This window comes from Semicossyphus pulcher, unplaced genomic scaffold, assembly GCF_022749685.1.
Source record: "Semicossyphus pulcher isolate SPU_LCO1_2020_fin unplaced genomic scaffold, fSemPul1.0.p SCAF_24, whole genome shotgun sequence".
In the NCBI taxonomy this organism is placed as follows: domain Eukaryota; kingdom Metazoa; phylum Chordata; class Actinopteri; order Labriformes; family Labridae; genus Semicossyphus; species Semicossyphus pulcher.
Genome location: NW_027211698.1, coordinates 12,588,818 through 12,605,254, shown reverse-complemented (window position 1 = coordinate 12,605,254; position 16,437 = coordinate 12,588,818). Strand labels below are relative to the sequence as shown.

The window sequence follows — 16,437 nt, the reverse complement described above, 5'->3', positions numbered from 1 at the left end:
CAGGATTATGCTTCACAAAATCCCACAGTTGTTTGATCGTAACTCACTTTTTTTTTGTTTTCCTGAATAGTCTGAAGGCTGAAGAACTGAGTCCTGAAAGCCAGCCTCAGTAAAGTAATTGCTAAATCATTGGTATTGATCAACAATGCCATCAAACCCTTGCAGATATATTAGGGTCATTCAGAGCTTTAGGCCCGACAAAATGTTATTTATTGTCCCTTTACCGGAAAAAATACTGCCTGGAGGGAATTCTTCTAATAAACAAAAACTGACCAGTGCAGAGTGAACTTCACATTCATGACTTGAGAGATGGATTTTGAGCTCAAGCTGCTCGGATCATAAACTGGATGTCTGGATGTAAACTATTTATATGATTGATGTGTTTGTCCGGTATCCGGCCTGCACTTTGAGAACCGTGACATTAAAGCAGCACAGAGGACCAGCGAACGGCCGCGGCTGAAACCTTTATGAAATATTTAATTTATACTGTCTGGAAGTGCTTAGCTGGCAGAATACAAAAAAAGGCAGCGTGTTAATCAGAATACAGAGACAATTAAGGGATTTATTTTCAGCACCAAGGCTGCGACACATCGTGAGTTCACTTCCACTCAGTTTTGGCTTGGGCAACTTTCCTCTGACTCGTTAGGCTGAACTTTTTAGCTGAAGCTTTAAACTACAAAAACAGGTGAAGCTTAAAACCTGCTTCTGGTTCTATAGAGATTATTTCCACCAACACTCCACTCTGCCAAATACATCCAGTGTAATTACACAGTGTACACTGAACATAAGGAATGGCTGTAATGAAGTTGGACGCCATTTGAATTTATCACGAACAACACCATGTGCATATTTTTGATAAAAACTGTGACACAAACCTGCAGCCAGGTCGCAACAATAAGCTAAGTATTACCATCCAACACATTATGTTCACTTGGTAGTCATTTACTTTTTACACTAAAAACAGCCGCCTGCAGGGGAAGGAAGCCGTGAGAGTGAACCAAGATAGCAAAGTTTGTGATAACTAAATAGTCCAGTCATAACTCTGTTGTTTCATTACAGAGAGCATAGATGGATCACTGAGAGGGAGCAAGGAGCAAATGGGTCAGGTGGCCCCTACACCAGAACCTCTGCTTTAAGTGACTGTTAACATATGTTGTTGATTAAACAAAGAAACAACCCAATATGACTGCAAAGAGACAAAAAACAACTACTGAGAGACCACAAATTACAAAGAAGAGACGCAAACAACTTCAAAGACACAAAAATGATTAAAATCAATAACGAAGAGGGACAAAAATGTCAAGGAGACACAACAAAGACGTGCAAAGAGACTCAGCTTAGACCCAACATCAAGGAGAGACAACAAAGACCACTCAACTACAAAGAGACAGAATACAACTACAAGGAGACACAACAAAGACGTGCAAAGAGACTCAACACGACTTCAAGGAGACACAACTTCAAAGAGAAAAAAATCTTCATAGAGACAATAGTCAAAACGAACACAAAACAACCTCAAAGATGGAGAAAACAACCTAAAAGAGACAAACAACAACCACAAAGAGAAATAAATGCTACAAAGAGACAATCACAACAGACACAAAACAACCACAACAAACAAAAAAGAGACAAAGAAGTACAGAGACACAAAACGACTACAAGTACACACAAACAACTTCAAAGACAAACATTTGCTACAAAGAGACAATAATCAAAACAGACACAAAACAACCACAAAGAGACACAAAGCAACTATAAAGATGCATAAAATGACGACAAAGAAACACACAACAACCGCAAAGAGACACAAACAACAATAAAGACAATATAAAAGATGCTCTTTTACAGAATTTGGCCCCTAGTTAATAAAAAAAGACCCCTACAGCAGATCTCAATACACTCGGGCTGTGGTGCTATATTACATGAGATAAGTCATTCCGACCTTTGAGATGGATCACTGAGAGATTTTCTCAAATATCAACTGACTGACAACTGAGTGACAAACTTGCTGCACTCCACTTCCAGTAAACGGCCTTCCGCGCTCCCTCCCAGCGCTGAAATACATACCACTGTTATAATAACGATATGATAACAATCATCGTCCCGTCTTGCGAATAGTTTTTCCCTTCCTTAGCTGCTCAGGCGTTGTAAAACATCACCCGGTTGCACATCAATCACCTGACTAGACTGTCAACATGCGGCTGCGATTTCCCTACAGTAATGGCAAGTCTGGCAGTGAGGGAGAATTAGCGGGCGGAGGGATTGAGTTGTCAATCACATCAGGAAATCACAACTGTAAAATGCGTTAATGCTCGATTGCACCGGTTGATTCCTGATGGTTAGTGACAGATTTGTGTACCGGCTGAGGTAAACAAATATGAAACTCAGTGGCTTAAATCAGACGGTGTGAGCTTTTGGCGAAGTGAAAGGAACAGAGTAAAGTTGGTAAAAAGGAATACTTCACAAAAATTGTTGTGTTTGTTGGTGTAATGTATATAAAACATAAGCTTACCTATCATGTGGTCTTGACAGGCTGTGTCTGGGATGCGCCCCTCTTCATTTTCAGCCCTCAGGTTGATCTTTTGCGACATCAGAAGGGTCTAGAATAATACAAAACAGTGCTTTTTGGTGATAAAAACTTCTTCATATGCACCTTTTCAGCACAAGGTGTCGCATATATAACATTTAACCATTTAAAAACCTCACTTTAAAGTAATTTGTAGAAGGAAACGAACATCACCCCCAAAAATTCCTGTTTTCGGTAGCGTTTAAGATGAAAAGAGAAGCTTCTGGCAGTGAAAAATATATCAAAGTTTTGTTCAAAGAGAAGTAAGGCAGTGGTCATACTTTCATGCCGTACTTTAATTGGGTTATTTTTCAAAAGAAGGTTTGGTTTTGGGGTGGATAAAGAGCAGGAGCTTGTAGGTCATAAAGTGTCTCTTTTGTTGTATTTCTGTGGGGAGAAGATAGAGAGAAGGCTCGGAGGATGGTATTAAATGGCCCCTTTGTCAAATTGAGTGCCAGCGATAAGGGGCTCCTCCATGTTATCAAAATTCCACATCATCTGGATTAAATTTCCTACATTATGCAGTGAGACTCGCTTTTTGTAACGCTCGTCCTCCATTCAGCCTGCTCCTTTTACCTTCTTTTTTATTGCTTTTTGTGCTCTCTCAAGCACTCAGCCTCGCCATCATTTCATTCTTTTGACTGACAGATAATAAAGAACAAAATCCGCAAGGTCATAATTTTAGCCTTTTTCTTACAAAGTGCACAGATATGATTTGGAGCATCTGGGAGCAGCCTAATTTAAGTTTGCATTCTGGCTGAGATGTAGCTTAAAAAAAACCTCCAGCCGTGTGGAAAGAACAACATCAGCCTTGGAAGATAATGAAAAAGTAGGCGATGAATTGTAGGCTGAGAAAGAACACAATGTGAATCAATAGCAATCCTTAAGGGGAAAAGATGCTGAAGAGGCGGCCGGGCTTGTGGATGTTTGTGAGCGTGAACATGTACTGTACAAGTGTGGAAACCTGCGGGAATTTGCATCTGTATGTGTTTGTGCCAACAGCTCGGCCAAACAAGCGGAGCTCGACACAGGCTGCACTTTAATAAAGTCAGTGGAGTTCTGTTATGGCGGCATGTTTGCTCACTTACAGCAGTATCTGTGCAGATCTCCATATCTCCCTTCATGTCGCTGTGTTTCTTGGGCGTGGAGATCCCAGGCGGCGATGCAGCCAACGAGTTGCCCTTCACAGCGGTCCTGCGAGGAAATAAGATTTGATCTGTTTTCATGTCTATGTGCCGAGTTCCTCCTTTATCAACACGGCAGGTAGAAAGTGAGCCTGCTGATAAATTGCATTGACCTGCTCTTGTGCTTCACGGATGCTCTCGCAAACACGTGTACATGAACAGAAGCGCACACAGAGATGCCATCAAACGTTTAACAACATGAAGCAGTGCTTCCTCTTGAATGATTTCTTGCAGTTACTCTGGATAAAAATCTGCCAGCTGTTAATTGAAGTGGCAAATCGGTAAAGTGATGCGAGGAAATGTTGAGTTTCCCTGGCTTACAGATAATTTACTCTGAGTGTGCTGCCTATGTGTCTGGACGCCCGTCAAATAACTGCTTGTGCCTACTGGAGTGCATTCGTAACTCAAACAGACAGCTGTATTTTGTGTTGTTTATTTACATAAGAAGCAATTTGTTGTGTCAATTAACTTGAGAGAAACAGAACTCTGACAAGGCTCTGAGGCAGGAAGTAATCAGTATAAAATCCGATCAATTTAGATGATGACAACGCTGTTTTCACCCACCTGCCAAGAAGCTCTTTCACAAACTGGTCTTTGCCAATAAAAGCCGTCGTGCACTGGATCTGACTGGCGATTTGACCCATCTGATTGTTGCAGTGGTCCATGATGGAGCTCAGCTTGTTGTTCATCTCAGACAGATTCTGCACCTCCTGACCGTCTTTCTGCTGGTTATCGTTTTTCTTCTTATCCTTTTTCTTGTCAGACTTCATTTGTTTGCTTCCAAGCACTGATCCGATCTTCAGCTCTTTCTTCTCATCTTTTCCCTTGGGGGAGTCCGCTTTCTTGCCGCTCAGAGCTGGAAGTTTGCTCTTACGAAGTCCGAACCAGTTTGCCAAAGAGGGGCCTGTTTTTTGTTTGGCCTCGTTGGCAGCAACCTTCTCTTGTTCTTGACATTTCTGCAGATTCTCTTCTATTCCCATCATGACTTTCTCTTCAATAGTGCAGGCTGTTGGGCTGAGCTTTTTCTCCTCCATATCTGGGGCTTTGTTCGGTGAGTCCGTTGGGGTTTTTACTTCCCTGCTAAAGTCTGGCTCATTAGGGGTCATTGCTATGCCTCCGGTCTCTCGCACAGAGTTTTCCGAGCTGTAGACACAAGAGGAGGGAGGCTGAAACTGTGGATGAGATGCAACTTTTGCTGGCTTACGGATGTTCTTCAAACCAATCCTATCACTGATTGGTAAGCTACGTGCCTCTTTCTGAGAAGGTGAGGTGATTGCCTCCCCCTGTGCTGTGCCCTGTGAAGCCTCACCTTTGGAGCCGGACTTTGAAGTTCTCTCAGGGAGGATGTTGTGACTATTTGACCCTGTCATGCCTCCATAGTGGCTTAGCCGAGTCCTGGGGGAATGGACAGGGCTCTCGGCTAAACCTACATTGGGTACCTCCAAGGAAGTCTGTCTTGACAAAGAGTTCCCCCTTTCACCTGAGTTGGTGATGATCTGAGTTCGGATCTTTCCCGGTCCATCTAGGGAATTGATGTTGGGTTTCTCAATGTAGTTGGTGCTGAAACTCTGGCTACGGGCTTTGGCCCCATTCATACCCAAGGCCGGCTTTAGATGAGGTTTGGTGGTAACAGATATGGATCGAGAGAAAAGTTGACTTCCCCTTTTCCCTTTATCGCAAACATCCCCCTCCTCTGGTAATACAGCAGCTTGTACTTCCTCCTCCAGTAACCTACACTGGACCTCACCTTTACCCTCAGTATTGGCCATCTTCTGTGGTGAATCAATACTATACGCTGGCGGCAAGCTGTCACACTGGATAGAAGCAGTTGAAGTCACTGTTTCCTTGGAGACTGAGTTGATATGATCTTTCTCTTGCTTGCCTGGTATTGAGGGACTATTTTTATGGCTGGGGGGAGATTTTAAAAATGCTTTAAACCCCATTGGGATGCGGGTCTTTGAGGCTTTTTCTGCTGCGTTAGGGGAAGTTATGACAGAGCTTGGCGGGCTGACTACAGCTTTACCATTTGGTGGTTCTGTTTTACCTTGAGGGGTGTCCTGAAGCGATATAGGTAAACTAATAGAGGTCTTCTGTACTGTGTGATGGACAGGTTCGTGGGTTGATCCTCTTTTACTTGCAAATGAGTTCTGAAGTGAGGACCCTCTGAGGGCACTATAGGGAGGAGGGACATTCTTTATGCTTTTAGGTGCATTTTCAGTTTCTGGAGCACACCCTGAGTTTGCAGGAGGGAGGTAGTCTTTCGTGGTCATCCTCTTGGAAGTGCCTTTAGTAGGTGTCTGAGTCATGGCGGGGGACTTTTGAAGGTGCTGACTGGTTTTGTCGACCAGTTTCTGAGGTGCAAGTGCAGTCCCGTAGCCTGCATCCATGTCTAAACAGTCTTTATCCTTGATGGGTAGCGTACTTTGCATATTTGGTAAGAGTGAGGTGTGGTAACTTGGGGGAGGGCCCCTCACAGTGGTTGGTGTGGATGGTTGAGCCACCCATGTTTTATGTGCTTGAGGTGACCCTTCGTAATTTGGTCTGATCAGTAAGGAGGTGGTGCGGCCAGGGGGAGGGGGAGGAGAAGGGGACCTGAGTTTGTTAATGCTGGTTTCACAGTGTTTGTCTCTGGTTGGCTGTTCGCAATTGTCAGCATACTCCAGGTGTCTCCTTGAGAGGTGTGGGGAACAGGAGGAGGAGCCCTTATTCCATTCTGCCCTGCTGGGGAGCTTGGAGTTAACCGCCTTTGGGCTCTGTGAGCAGGTTCCTGTTGCCTTGATGAACCTGGACAATCTGACTGTAGGAGAGGAGGGGGATTTCTCCCGACCAGAGGGTCCTGAGTTTCCACTGTTACTGAGTTCAGTGGTAGAGCCCTTAGAAAATTTCAGAGGGGATCCTGCAGGTTTATTACGACCGGGTATCTTTGAACCACCAGACTTTGGACCAGCAGAATCGTTCATGGGAGGGATGGAATGGACTTTAGTAGGTCGGCTGCTTGGTGGCTTGATTAGTTTCCTTTGAGGAGTCAACGGCATTGAAAGCCTTTCTGCACTGCCCTCCCTGCTATTGCTTGTTTTGCTTGTCCTGATTTGATATTCAGATGGCTTCTCTGGAGACTCAAGAATAGAGTAGTTTCTTGTGTTTGTTGATTTTTGTCTTGTAGGCCTCTCTTTGGGCACTATTTCTGCGTAATTTGCACCAACCTTGCTACCTTGAATATCATTTTGATGCCCAGCACCTGGTTTTAGCTTTTGGGCACAAAGTTCAATGGGTTCTCCATCTGCATCAAATATTGCCAATATGCTCTCTTCAGACTGAGTACACTTGGCCACTTTGGGCTCCTTTAACAGGCTAAAAGGGATGGGCCTCCCATCTGCAGACTGGGTGCGTCCCTGGTCTTTTCCCAACCACTGTTGTTTGAGCAGCTTAGCAGCATCTCTTGACAACCTTTTGGAGTCCCTCTCTGCTTGCTCTGATGGCTGGCTAAACGACATTCGGATGTCACTGGATTCAGAGCTAGGTTCCTCTGGATCATCCACGTGAGGAAGGTGACTTTGACCCTCTGGTTCAGAAGGGTTAAAGTGTAGCTTGGATGGTTTACTAAAAGCTGATTTCCGCCCTCCCTCAGGGAGAAAACTATTAATGAAACTCATGAGTTTTTCAGGACGCTCTTTTGAATCATACCCAGTAGGCTGTGTAGTCACAGGACCTGAGGTACCGTCAACTCCACCTCCACTTATACTGTCCTGTGTTCCTTCCCAGCTACACAAACTGTCTGAGATGCTGTGGGAGAGTCTCTTACAGTAAAACCAGTTGTCCTTGGTTGGGATGTTGTCTCCACGACCCGACTGTGCGAGTTCATCATCTGCATCATCAGAATCGTAAGAGAACTTTCTGCCCACAACAGCGAAACTTCTACCCACAAGGGTAGGCTTGGATACCCCTTTGTTGGTACTCTTGATACCCAGGGAGTAGATGCCCTCGTTAGAGTTCATGCAGTCTGACTTGGAGCCTGACTTGGAGACCTTAGATGAAAAAGACGAGCTCCTGTGTTTTTTCCTCTGGAGCTTTCTCAAGCCCTCTAGGATGTGGCTCTCCTTGCGCCTTGTGGGCTGCTGCTCCTCCATGGGATCACAGATATTACTGGGGGCTGACGAACCCAGACTTAGCCTCTTCTCCCAGGTCAGAGTTGACTGCAGGGCAAAAAGGAAGAGTGGGTTAACCACACACAAGTTATAAAGCCATTATGACCTCTTGATAAGTTCTTCACTGGTTGATAGGTGTACCATCCTTAAACTCCATTGTAAGTAAGCCATAAATTGTGGTCTCAAAAGAAAAAGAGAAAAATAAACTCTACCCAGTGGTACTATTTTGTGGAATTGGTGTCTTTATAGAGTAAAGGAGTTTACCATTTTCCCACTGGAGCGTCCATCATTCCAGGTGTACGATCCGCTGGAGAATTCGCTGCACGCACTTGACAGGGACAACTCACTACTGCTACAGCTGCTGCGTGGGTATAGCGGCGCTGGCACTGTCAGACTCAGCTGGCTCAGACACTTGGCCACAGGGAGACCTGCCTTTCCATTCAGCTGAACCTCCTACGAGATAGAGGAAAGAGGCATGACATTATAAGGGAATCATTTGCATTTTAGCTGCTATGTCTTGGTTTCTGAGGTGGGATATTTGATGTGTAAGTTCTGGGGTAGAGCTGCATGTCTAATTTGTGATGAAAGATGAGTCGGAAAGTCTAAAATGCTCATCTTTCAAATTTACCTTAAAATGATCAATCACATTTTCATGTGCAGCGATCATAACTCAGCAGATGGTTTTCCAATTAGCATTTCACTCCAGCATATTAGGCGATGAGGAGAAAGTATTTAAACAAGTTACGGTTGGCAAGATTTGAAATAAGACACAGTTTCTATTTCACTGATCTTGTATAAGTGTCGCTGGTGTGTATCGCATAACCCAGCTTTTAAAATGAAATGTGGTACTTCTGCACATTAAGATAACAAGATGATGCATAATGTACTTCTTGGCCATTATTACATCTTCTTCTGCTCTCAATGCACACATTAGAGTTTATCAGGTGGCATCTCACAGGGGTAAAAGAATAGAGCGAACTCCCTTTCAGCCCTTAATGCATAATACATAAGATGACTAATGTACCACAGTGTCCTACGGAGTCATTTTTACTGACGCAGAGTCTCAATCGATGGTTTTCTGGTAATATGACAAGGATTTATTCCTCTTAGTGCCAAGTGATACTGCCAGCTCTTCCTGCTGAGGCCGAGGAGGGGTCACGGCTTAAGATATTCGGGTCTGTATTTTAATATCTCGTAATGATTTCTTGAGCGAGGAGGGGGCGATTTATACGGCTCAATAAGAAATACACTGTCATCTGCATGTTTCACATTAAGCTTACATTGGAGGGAGATTCTGTGTTCCTGGAAAGCAAGAAGGCCTTGCTCCTCTCGGGCTCCAGGAGCAAATCTGCCGCGGATAAATCCATGATCCGAGAGTGGAGTTTCTGGAAGGAAAAGGGAAAACCAGATTGATTGACTGCGGGGAGTTCAAGACATTAAAATGAGGCTTGGTTTATGGACTGAGACACAACAGCAATATGGTAGGGAGATGTTTTTTTCCTTCCTAGATCATCAAATGGTTTGCTTTTAGTGCTCACTTAACGTTTCATACCAGTAAATCCCGGGTTGTAAATGATAAAATAAAGCGTGTAGAAAATATATATTTGGATTTGTTTTCCAACATCTCAAAAAATCTGTTGAAGCTAAATATTTCCCGGCCTTACAAGCTCCATCAAATTCCCAACAGTGGCACCATGCAGCGCCCTGGTTCATACCCCTCAAAGTCATTAAGTCATTGGCCAGAAAAAAACAGTGAATAGGAAATAATTGCATCAGGGAGTAAGGGATCCCTTTGATTTTTTTCATTCATATGCAAGTCCGCAGTCTCTTCTTATTATTTAACTCTCGTGCTTAACGGGGACGGATACAAAACACATTTCCACGTATTAATCTCAGAAGTTAATTACACCGCGCGCACAAATTAACTCAAACTGGAAATATGCCGGAATCAATCACTTGGTCTTATGGTGGATTTCCTGCCGAGGGAGACGCTTATGCTCCCTCAGGGAGTATATGTATATACAAGCGTGCTTCTGTCTTAGCTTCTGCATTAAAATGAAATGCACCTTTCATGCTGTGCACCTTAAATCAGAGGAATATCTATCAGGGAAACTGCATGTTATAAAAGTGAAAGTCACCTTCCACAAGACGGCTTTGAAAACCGACCGCTTGAATTTTACATCAATGCCATAACCATCCTGAAATAAAAACTGCATTGCATTCCATAAAAGTCTTTGCTGACAGTTTGTATTGACTTTTTGTGTGCTGAGAAAGAATCCCCCGAACATTACGGTGTCGAGAAAAAAGAAAGAAAACAGCTCCTAATGATGCCAAAACTTAACAGCTTCTTTTGTCTCCGAAGAACAAACAACCTGCATCACGTCGCCTGTGGCCAAAACACAACCATCCCACATATTTTCTCTTCAACTCTCTGCAAAAACAACCAAAGGGAAAGCTTCTTTTTGTATTAGCGGGAGCTTGTGAATCAGCTTTCAAAGAGACGGACTTTTCACCTTCAGTGACTAGGTGGTAATGGTGCCATGGAAACAGATCGATGCCCACTTTCACTGCTGTTTCAGGACGGAGATAAGGAAAAGAATTCTTCACTATTTTTAGGATTTATATAACATCAAACTCTGAGTTTCGGCACTGGTTTGATTCGAGTCAAATGAGTCAAAGGCTTTTACAATTTCAAGTCGCCCAAAATGCATTTTACTTTTAGTTTTACCCAAAGCACCAGAAGGCTTCAAAACCCAATTTCAAAGTCATAAGATTGAAATTCATGCAGCTCCAGTGCCGCATCCCTGCTGTCCGCACGGGATGGGAGTGGCTGAGGTGTCACGGGAGGCTCTGATCTTATCGTAGGGTGCTGGATTTCACCTCCTCAGCAGCCTCATCAAGGATTCAGTCAATAGTGTCGCAGGGTCACGAGGAGATAGTTGAAGGAAACGACAGATGACGAAGCCGTGGGTGTACAGTTATTGGACTTTTTGAAGGTTCAAGGCCAAGATCAAAGTCGAAAACGCTGCAATATGTCGTGCAAATTTGGATTTTTATCAATTATTAGTTAACATTTGGAATAACGGCATTAGTCAGGAAGCTAATGGAGATGTTTGATGCATCATAACGGCACTCAAACACACCCGAACACACACAACAGCAGGTTCAAGCATTGAGAGAGAAAAGAACAACACTTAAATTCAGACGCACACGCCATGACTCATATCAAAGGCTTTTCTGTGAAACGAGACAAAACCTCAGCTCTAACACAAGCACAGAGAGATCGAGTTCATTCAGTGTCTCCAAAGGCCCTCTTCTGTAATCAAAATTTAAAAGCCTAATTTTTGTTTAAATTTGCACACTATTTTCTTGCTGGTGGCCGTGGCAGCAGCACGTGTTTGCGTACACAAATTGCACGAGCGGTTATGAGGTCATGGGCGTCAACGCCGTGTCCTTGGGGCCTTGAAGTAGCAGAATAGACGCTGAAGATCTGTCCGCGTAATGGGCGACACAATTGCCACTTGCCTGTCATATTGGATAAACAGCACAAGTGGATGGGACTGCACACCAGTTATTTCCCTTTGGCTTGTAAATAAAGCCAAAGAAAAGTGGTTCTCCAAATAATGCGCGGCACTCTGGGAATTAAACCAATCAGTTAAAGAGGGTGATGGTGGACCACTGGTGTAATCGCCATCAGAAGCATTACGGTTCTTTATCAGAGAAACTGAAGATGCCCACTGGGAACCGGAGAACGTTTAATTACTGATAAGCAAAAGGACCACAGCTAAATGGGAAACAGGACACTCTTACGGGTGATTAAGTCTCCCTCTGCTCAAGGCCCCAGCAGGGAAAAGAAATGAAAAGTCGCCATGATGATATTCATATTTTCAGTGGAAAATCTCCAAGTAGGATGGCTGGTTTAGAAAATCCATATTAATGTAGAAAGAAAGAGAAAGAAAGGATGGCAGCCTTTTGTAGCTTAAGAGCCCCAAAAAATGTAAATTAGCGACATCACTTGCTAATGCTCTTTAAGCTAATTTCCCAGACAACTTGACAAAAATAGGATTGTAAAAGTTGAACTCACGCCCTTGTAGTTATAAATTCTTCAAATTACCTTACATCTGTTGTCTCTGAAACAATTACAGACTACTTTTTCTTCTTAATTTCTAATCTACATGGTTAACTTCAAAGGATAATTTAGGGAAAAGCTGGAGTGAGCAGTTAGCTAGCATAGCTACGCACCAACAATGTAAACAGTTAGCTTGGCTCCTTTTAAACAGAAACTAAATTTCACCACCTCTAAAGCTCAAACAAACAAATTATATCTTTTTTGTTTAGTTTGAACAATAACTGAAATCTTTAGAAGCTTATGTGGTGTGTAGATTTTAGTATCTTCAGCTAAGCTAGCTGTTTCCCGCTCTTTTCAGTCTTGGCGCTACAGTTAGCCTGGAGTTAGCTTAATTTTAAGCATATAGACAAGAGAACTACTTATATTTTCTCACTTTAACAGGAATAAATAAGCTATTTTCTCTCATTTTTAATGTATTAAATGGTTTTATGATGTGTGCTACTGGTTCATTGTGGAACTGCAGTGAGTTGTCCAAATCAAACCCCCTTTTTTTGGATGTATCGCGCTAAATTCATTGTCTTATTTATTATTTTAGGTGGCCAATTTAATTAATTCATTTTAATAAAAAGAATTAACCAATCAGAAGTTTCAGCCAGGTGTCATGGCGATAAATATAGATGTTTTTAACACCTCTCCCACGCTGTAAAATATGATTCATTCTTCCACTGAATCACCAGAGTTTGGTGAAAATGTCATTATTAAGTAATGAGCAGTGGAAAAACCTACACGTTTAAAGGTCGCATCAGACTGTGTGTTTGCGTCACTTCAACGTGTCAAAATGAAGACGCACACACAAACATTTTAAGCTTCTTTCCAGCTGAATCATACAGAGGATGAAAAAACCACATTACACGGAGTCTCGGCCCTAATTCGCGTCTCAGACTCGATTGCACCTCTTGGTCCCCGCAGAGGTTTCATCAATATCCCTCTTCAAGCCTTTTATATTGCAGTTTCACTTGACAATGTCCCTGCCTGTCCAATAATGGCTCTGGAAGTAGCTCGAACTGACGGAGAGCTTTACAAAACACCCACAGCCGTATTATTTCTCTTTCCCTCCCTCCTTTCTTTCTTTTTTTTTTTTTTGACTGCATTTATCTACCGTGTCTGCCTCTTCTTATTTTGCCCTCACTTCTTCCTCCTTGTCGTCTCGGCGCCGCATGCTCCTCTGCTATCTCATCTTTCTCCATTTTCACTCTCCCGTCCTTCTTATCTACCCTTGCTTGCCTCCTTTTTTCTCCATCCTCTCCTCCTTGTCTGAATTGACTGACGTCTCCCTTTCCTCTCTTTCCTCTTATGACATCCAGGAGCCCTGCGACAATTTGCACGATTACAGGAAACCCTACTTTTAAAACTGGCCTCATTGCCCCGGCCTTTATGCTATATCCCTGCTGACAAAAGATGCACACGGTTGCAGGTCAGTCTGTCGCATAATTACACCTTAAAACGCCTGTTTTTATAAGATGAACTGAGGCAATTTCAGCCTCTCCAAACAACATTATGTAAGAATTGTGGAGGATATAAGTGCAGTTACTTTTCTCTGATGGTTCAAATCTTTATTTTTACTGCGTTTGAAGGTTCCCTCATATGTCATTTATTTTAGCGCTGGAAACTTTTCGCAGAGTCCGAGCTGCATTAAAGGCACAACATAACAGTGTATTAGGTATTTGGACACCGGGGAAACATTTCTGACTAGTTTGAGGAAGTTTGATGTAACTGTAGTCTAACAACAAGCTCAGATTGAGACATAATGCACGATGAACTACAGGAAAAGCAACCGCAAGGGCTCCAATCTGTGTCTCAACTTCCTTTATCCCCGCTTCAAAGTGCAAAAGCAGCTTCTGAGCAGAGAAACATTTGATTAAGATGGATGTAAAAGTTTTCTGTATTCTAAATCAAAGTATTTACAGTCTGCTTTACAGCCTCGGTCTGCGGCTGAGACCCCGGAGCGGTTTCAAATGAAAAACAACTTCAAATGCATGAGAATGAGCGGCCGGCCTTGTTTACTGGAGGAGCTGATTCCTTTAGAATCAGGCGGAGAGCGAGCGGGCAGGTTTACAGGACGATGGATATTTGATATACATAAATAAAAGCTTTTTAATGTCGTTTTTACAGTAGCTTTAAAAGCGCTGCTGCATTCAGGTGACTGGTACCTGCATTTCTGCATGCAAAGAAGCTATTTCTTTCTTGTTTGTAATAGGTTAGGTTGTGGAAATTACAGTAAAAAAGCTTTATTTATAAAAACACAGTTAAAAAGTGCTGCAAAAATGCACAAATATGATACACGAATGACTCAACGTATCACAAAATAAAGCACAGCTCTGTAAGAGACAGACCAAAGTAAAACTACCAAAATAAAATATTTTTTTTCACATTTGTTTTGCAGTTTGAGCAACAGAAGATAAAAGGATCAGACTGGAAAGTAACTAAGGGCCAAAGTAGGAGGAAAGAGTGGCCGATGTGTGGGCAGCGTACCTGGAGAAGCAGGTCCGAGGCCGGCTTGATGCGCTGCTGGAACAAAACGCTCAGCGCCCGATTCTGCTGCTCGAGGTCGAACACACGAGTCCGCAGCTTCAGACATTCCTCCCTCAGATCCTGAGAGAGAAGAAACACGAGGAGAGTCAGGGGAATGCTGTCTTACACATGTACGGTTCAGGCTATGCATCGAATAGCATTCAATAACATAATGAATGAATAAAGCATTCAACTTTGTGATTTAATTTTATTTTTGTCGCACTATGGCAGCAAAAAAAAGAGAAAGTAGAAGACACAAACCTTCTGGGTGAGCAGCGCCTGCACGACTTGATTTGCAACCTGAAACGGACAGAAAAACAAGCCGTCATTGAATGCAACTTTCGCTTGGCTTTCTTTACCTCATATGACCCTCACAGGCCTCTGTAGACCACCTTTGCATTCTCACACTACACATCCTCGGCTTAGTAAGACATAAGATGCATTGTTATGAGCTTAAGTGAACAAAATAACAAGTTATGTTACTTCTTTTTGCCTTTTTGACCTCGTATGACCCTCACAGGCCTCTGTAGACCACCTTTGCATTCTCAAACTACACATAAGATGCATTATTATGAGCTTAAGTGAACAAAATAACAAGTTATGCTACATCTTTTTGCCTTTTTGACCTGGTATGACCCTCGCAGGCCTCTGTAGACTGCATCTACTCTGCTTGCGCTGCACTTCCTCGGCCAATTTACACATAAGATGCATTATTATGAGCGTGTGTAAACAATATAACACCTTATATTACAGATTTTTCACCTTTCTGACCTCGTATGACCCTCACAGGCCTCTGTAGACCACCTTTGCATTCTCAAAGTATATATAAGATGCATTATTATGAGCTTAAGGGAACAAAATAACAAGTTATGCTACATCTTTTTGCCATTTTGACCTGGTATGACCCTCGCAGGCCTCTGTAGACCACCTTTGCTTTCTAACACTGGGCTTATTCAGACATAAGATGCATTATTATGAGCTTATATAAACAGAATAACACATTATGTTACCGATTTTCACCTTTTTGACCTCATATGACCCTCACAGGCCTCTGTAGGCTGCATTTACACTGCTTGCACTCAGCCGATTGAGACATAAGATGCATTATTATGAGCTTAAGTGAACAAAATAACGGGTTATTTTGCAGGTTGTTTGCCTTTTTGACCTCGTATGACCCTCACAGGCTCCTGTAGAACACCTTCTCCGGGCTAATGCTGCACTTTTTCAGCCGATTTGGAAATAAGATGCATTATTATGAGCTTGTGCACCTCTTTTATAATATTTAACTCTCTCTTCTTGATGCTGATATTAACAGATGCAGAGGCCCAGCACCCGCCGCACTCCAGACCGCACTGCGATGCAGAAGTGTCTCCGATTACCGCCCATTGATTGCTCATTAATACCGTGTGAATCCACATCGGCTTTCTCAACTGCCCTCGCTCTCCCTTATTGAATGAGGAGCGATGAGAGTAAATACGGTGAAATGAGCCCCGCGCCTGGAACCGCAGGACACAGATGTCGCTGAAACAAAACCCTGACTCATTGTGCGACTTTGACACAAGTAATTAAGCTACAAATTAGCTTGACCGCACGCTAGGAGCAGCTGGTGGCACATAAAGAAATAATTTTCCCTTCTGTGTGCAGCCTCTATCATCAACACGGCATCATTACAGAGCCCTGCTGCCCCAAAAGTCAACCACACAGGGAAAAAAATGACAAGTAAACACAACACAGCCGAGTCGGGCTGTTTTAATGAGGGCAGGGAAGCAGAAAGGTGGCTGAATTTACCCATAATGCAACGCAGGGAGGATGCAAACTCTAACACAGCTGTATCACCAAAACCCTCTCTCTCTCTTTCCTTCTTCTCTCGCCCTCGGGCACATCTGCTCGGTCTGCTGAGCC

At 43.1% G+C, this 16,437-nt stretch overlaps 1 protein-coding gene across 1 annotated transcript in view; it reads right to left on the bottom strand.

Moving 5' to 3' along the window:
• LOC138603553 (nck-associated protein 5-like) overlaps positions 1–16,437 on the bottom strand; it is an 81,956-nt gene that overhangs the window by 17,070 nt on the left and 48,449 nt on the right. The window contains exons 7-13 of the mRNA XM_069675398.1: positions 14,797–14,835; positions 14,497–14,616; positions 9,176–9,280; positions 8,160–8,348; positions 4,315–7,943; positions 3,655–3,760; positions 2,513–2,600 (exon numbers count right to left, since the gene is read on the bottom strand). Of these exons, the coding sequence (XP_069531499.1) occupies positions 2,513–2,600; positions 3,655–3,760; positions 4,315–7,943; positions 8,160–8,348; positions 9,176–9,280; positions 14,497–14,616; positions 14,797–14,835 (4,276 nt within the window). The remainder of the gene's footprint in view (positions 1–2,512; positions 2,601–3,654; positions 3,761–4,314; positions 7,944–8,159; positions 8,349–9,175; positions 9,281–14,496; positions 14,617–14,796; positions 14,836–16,437) is intronic.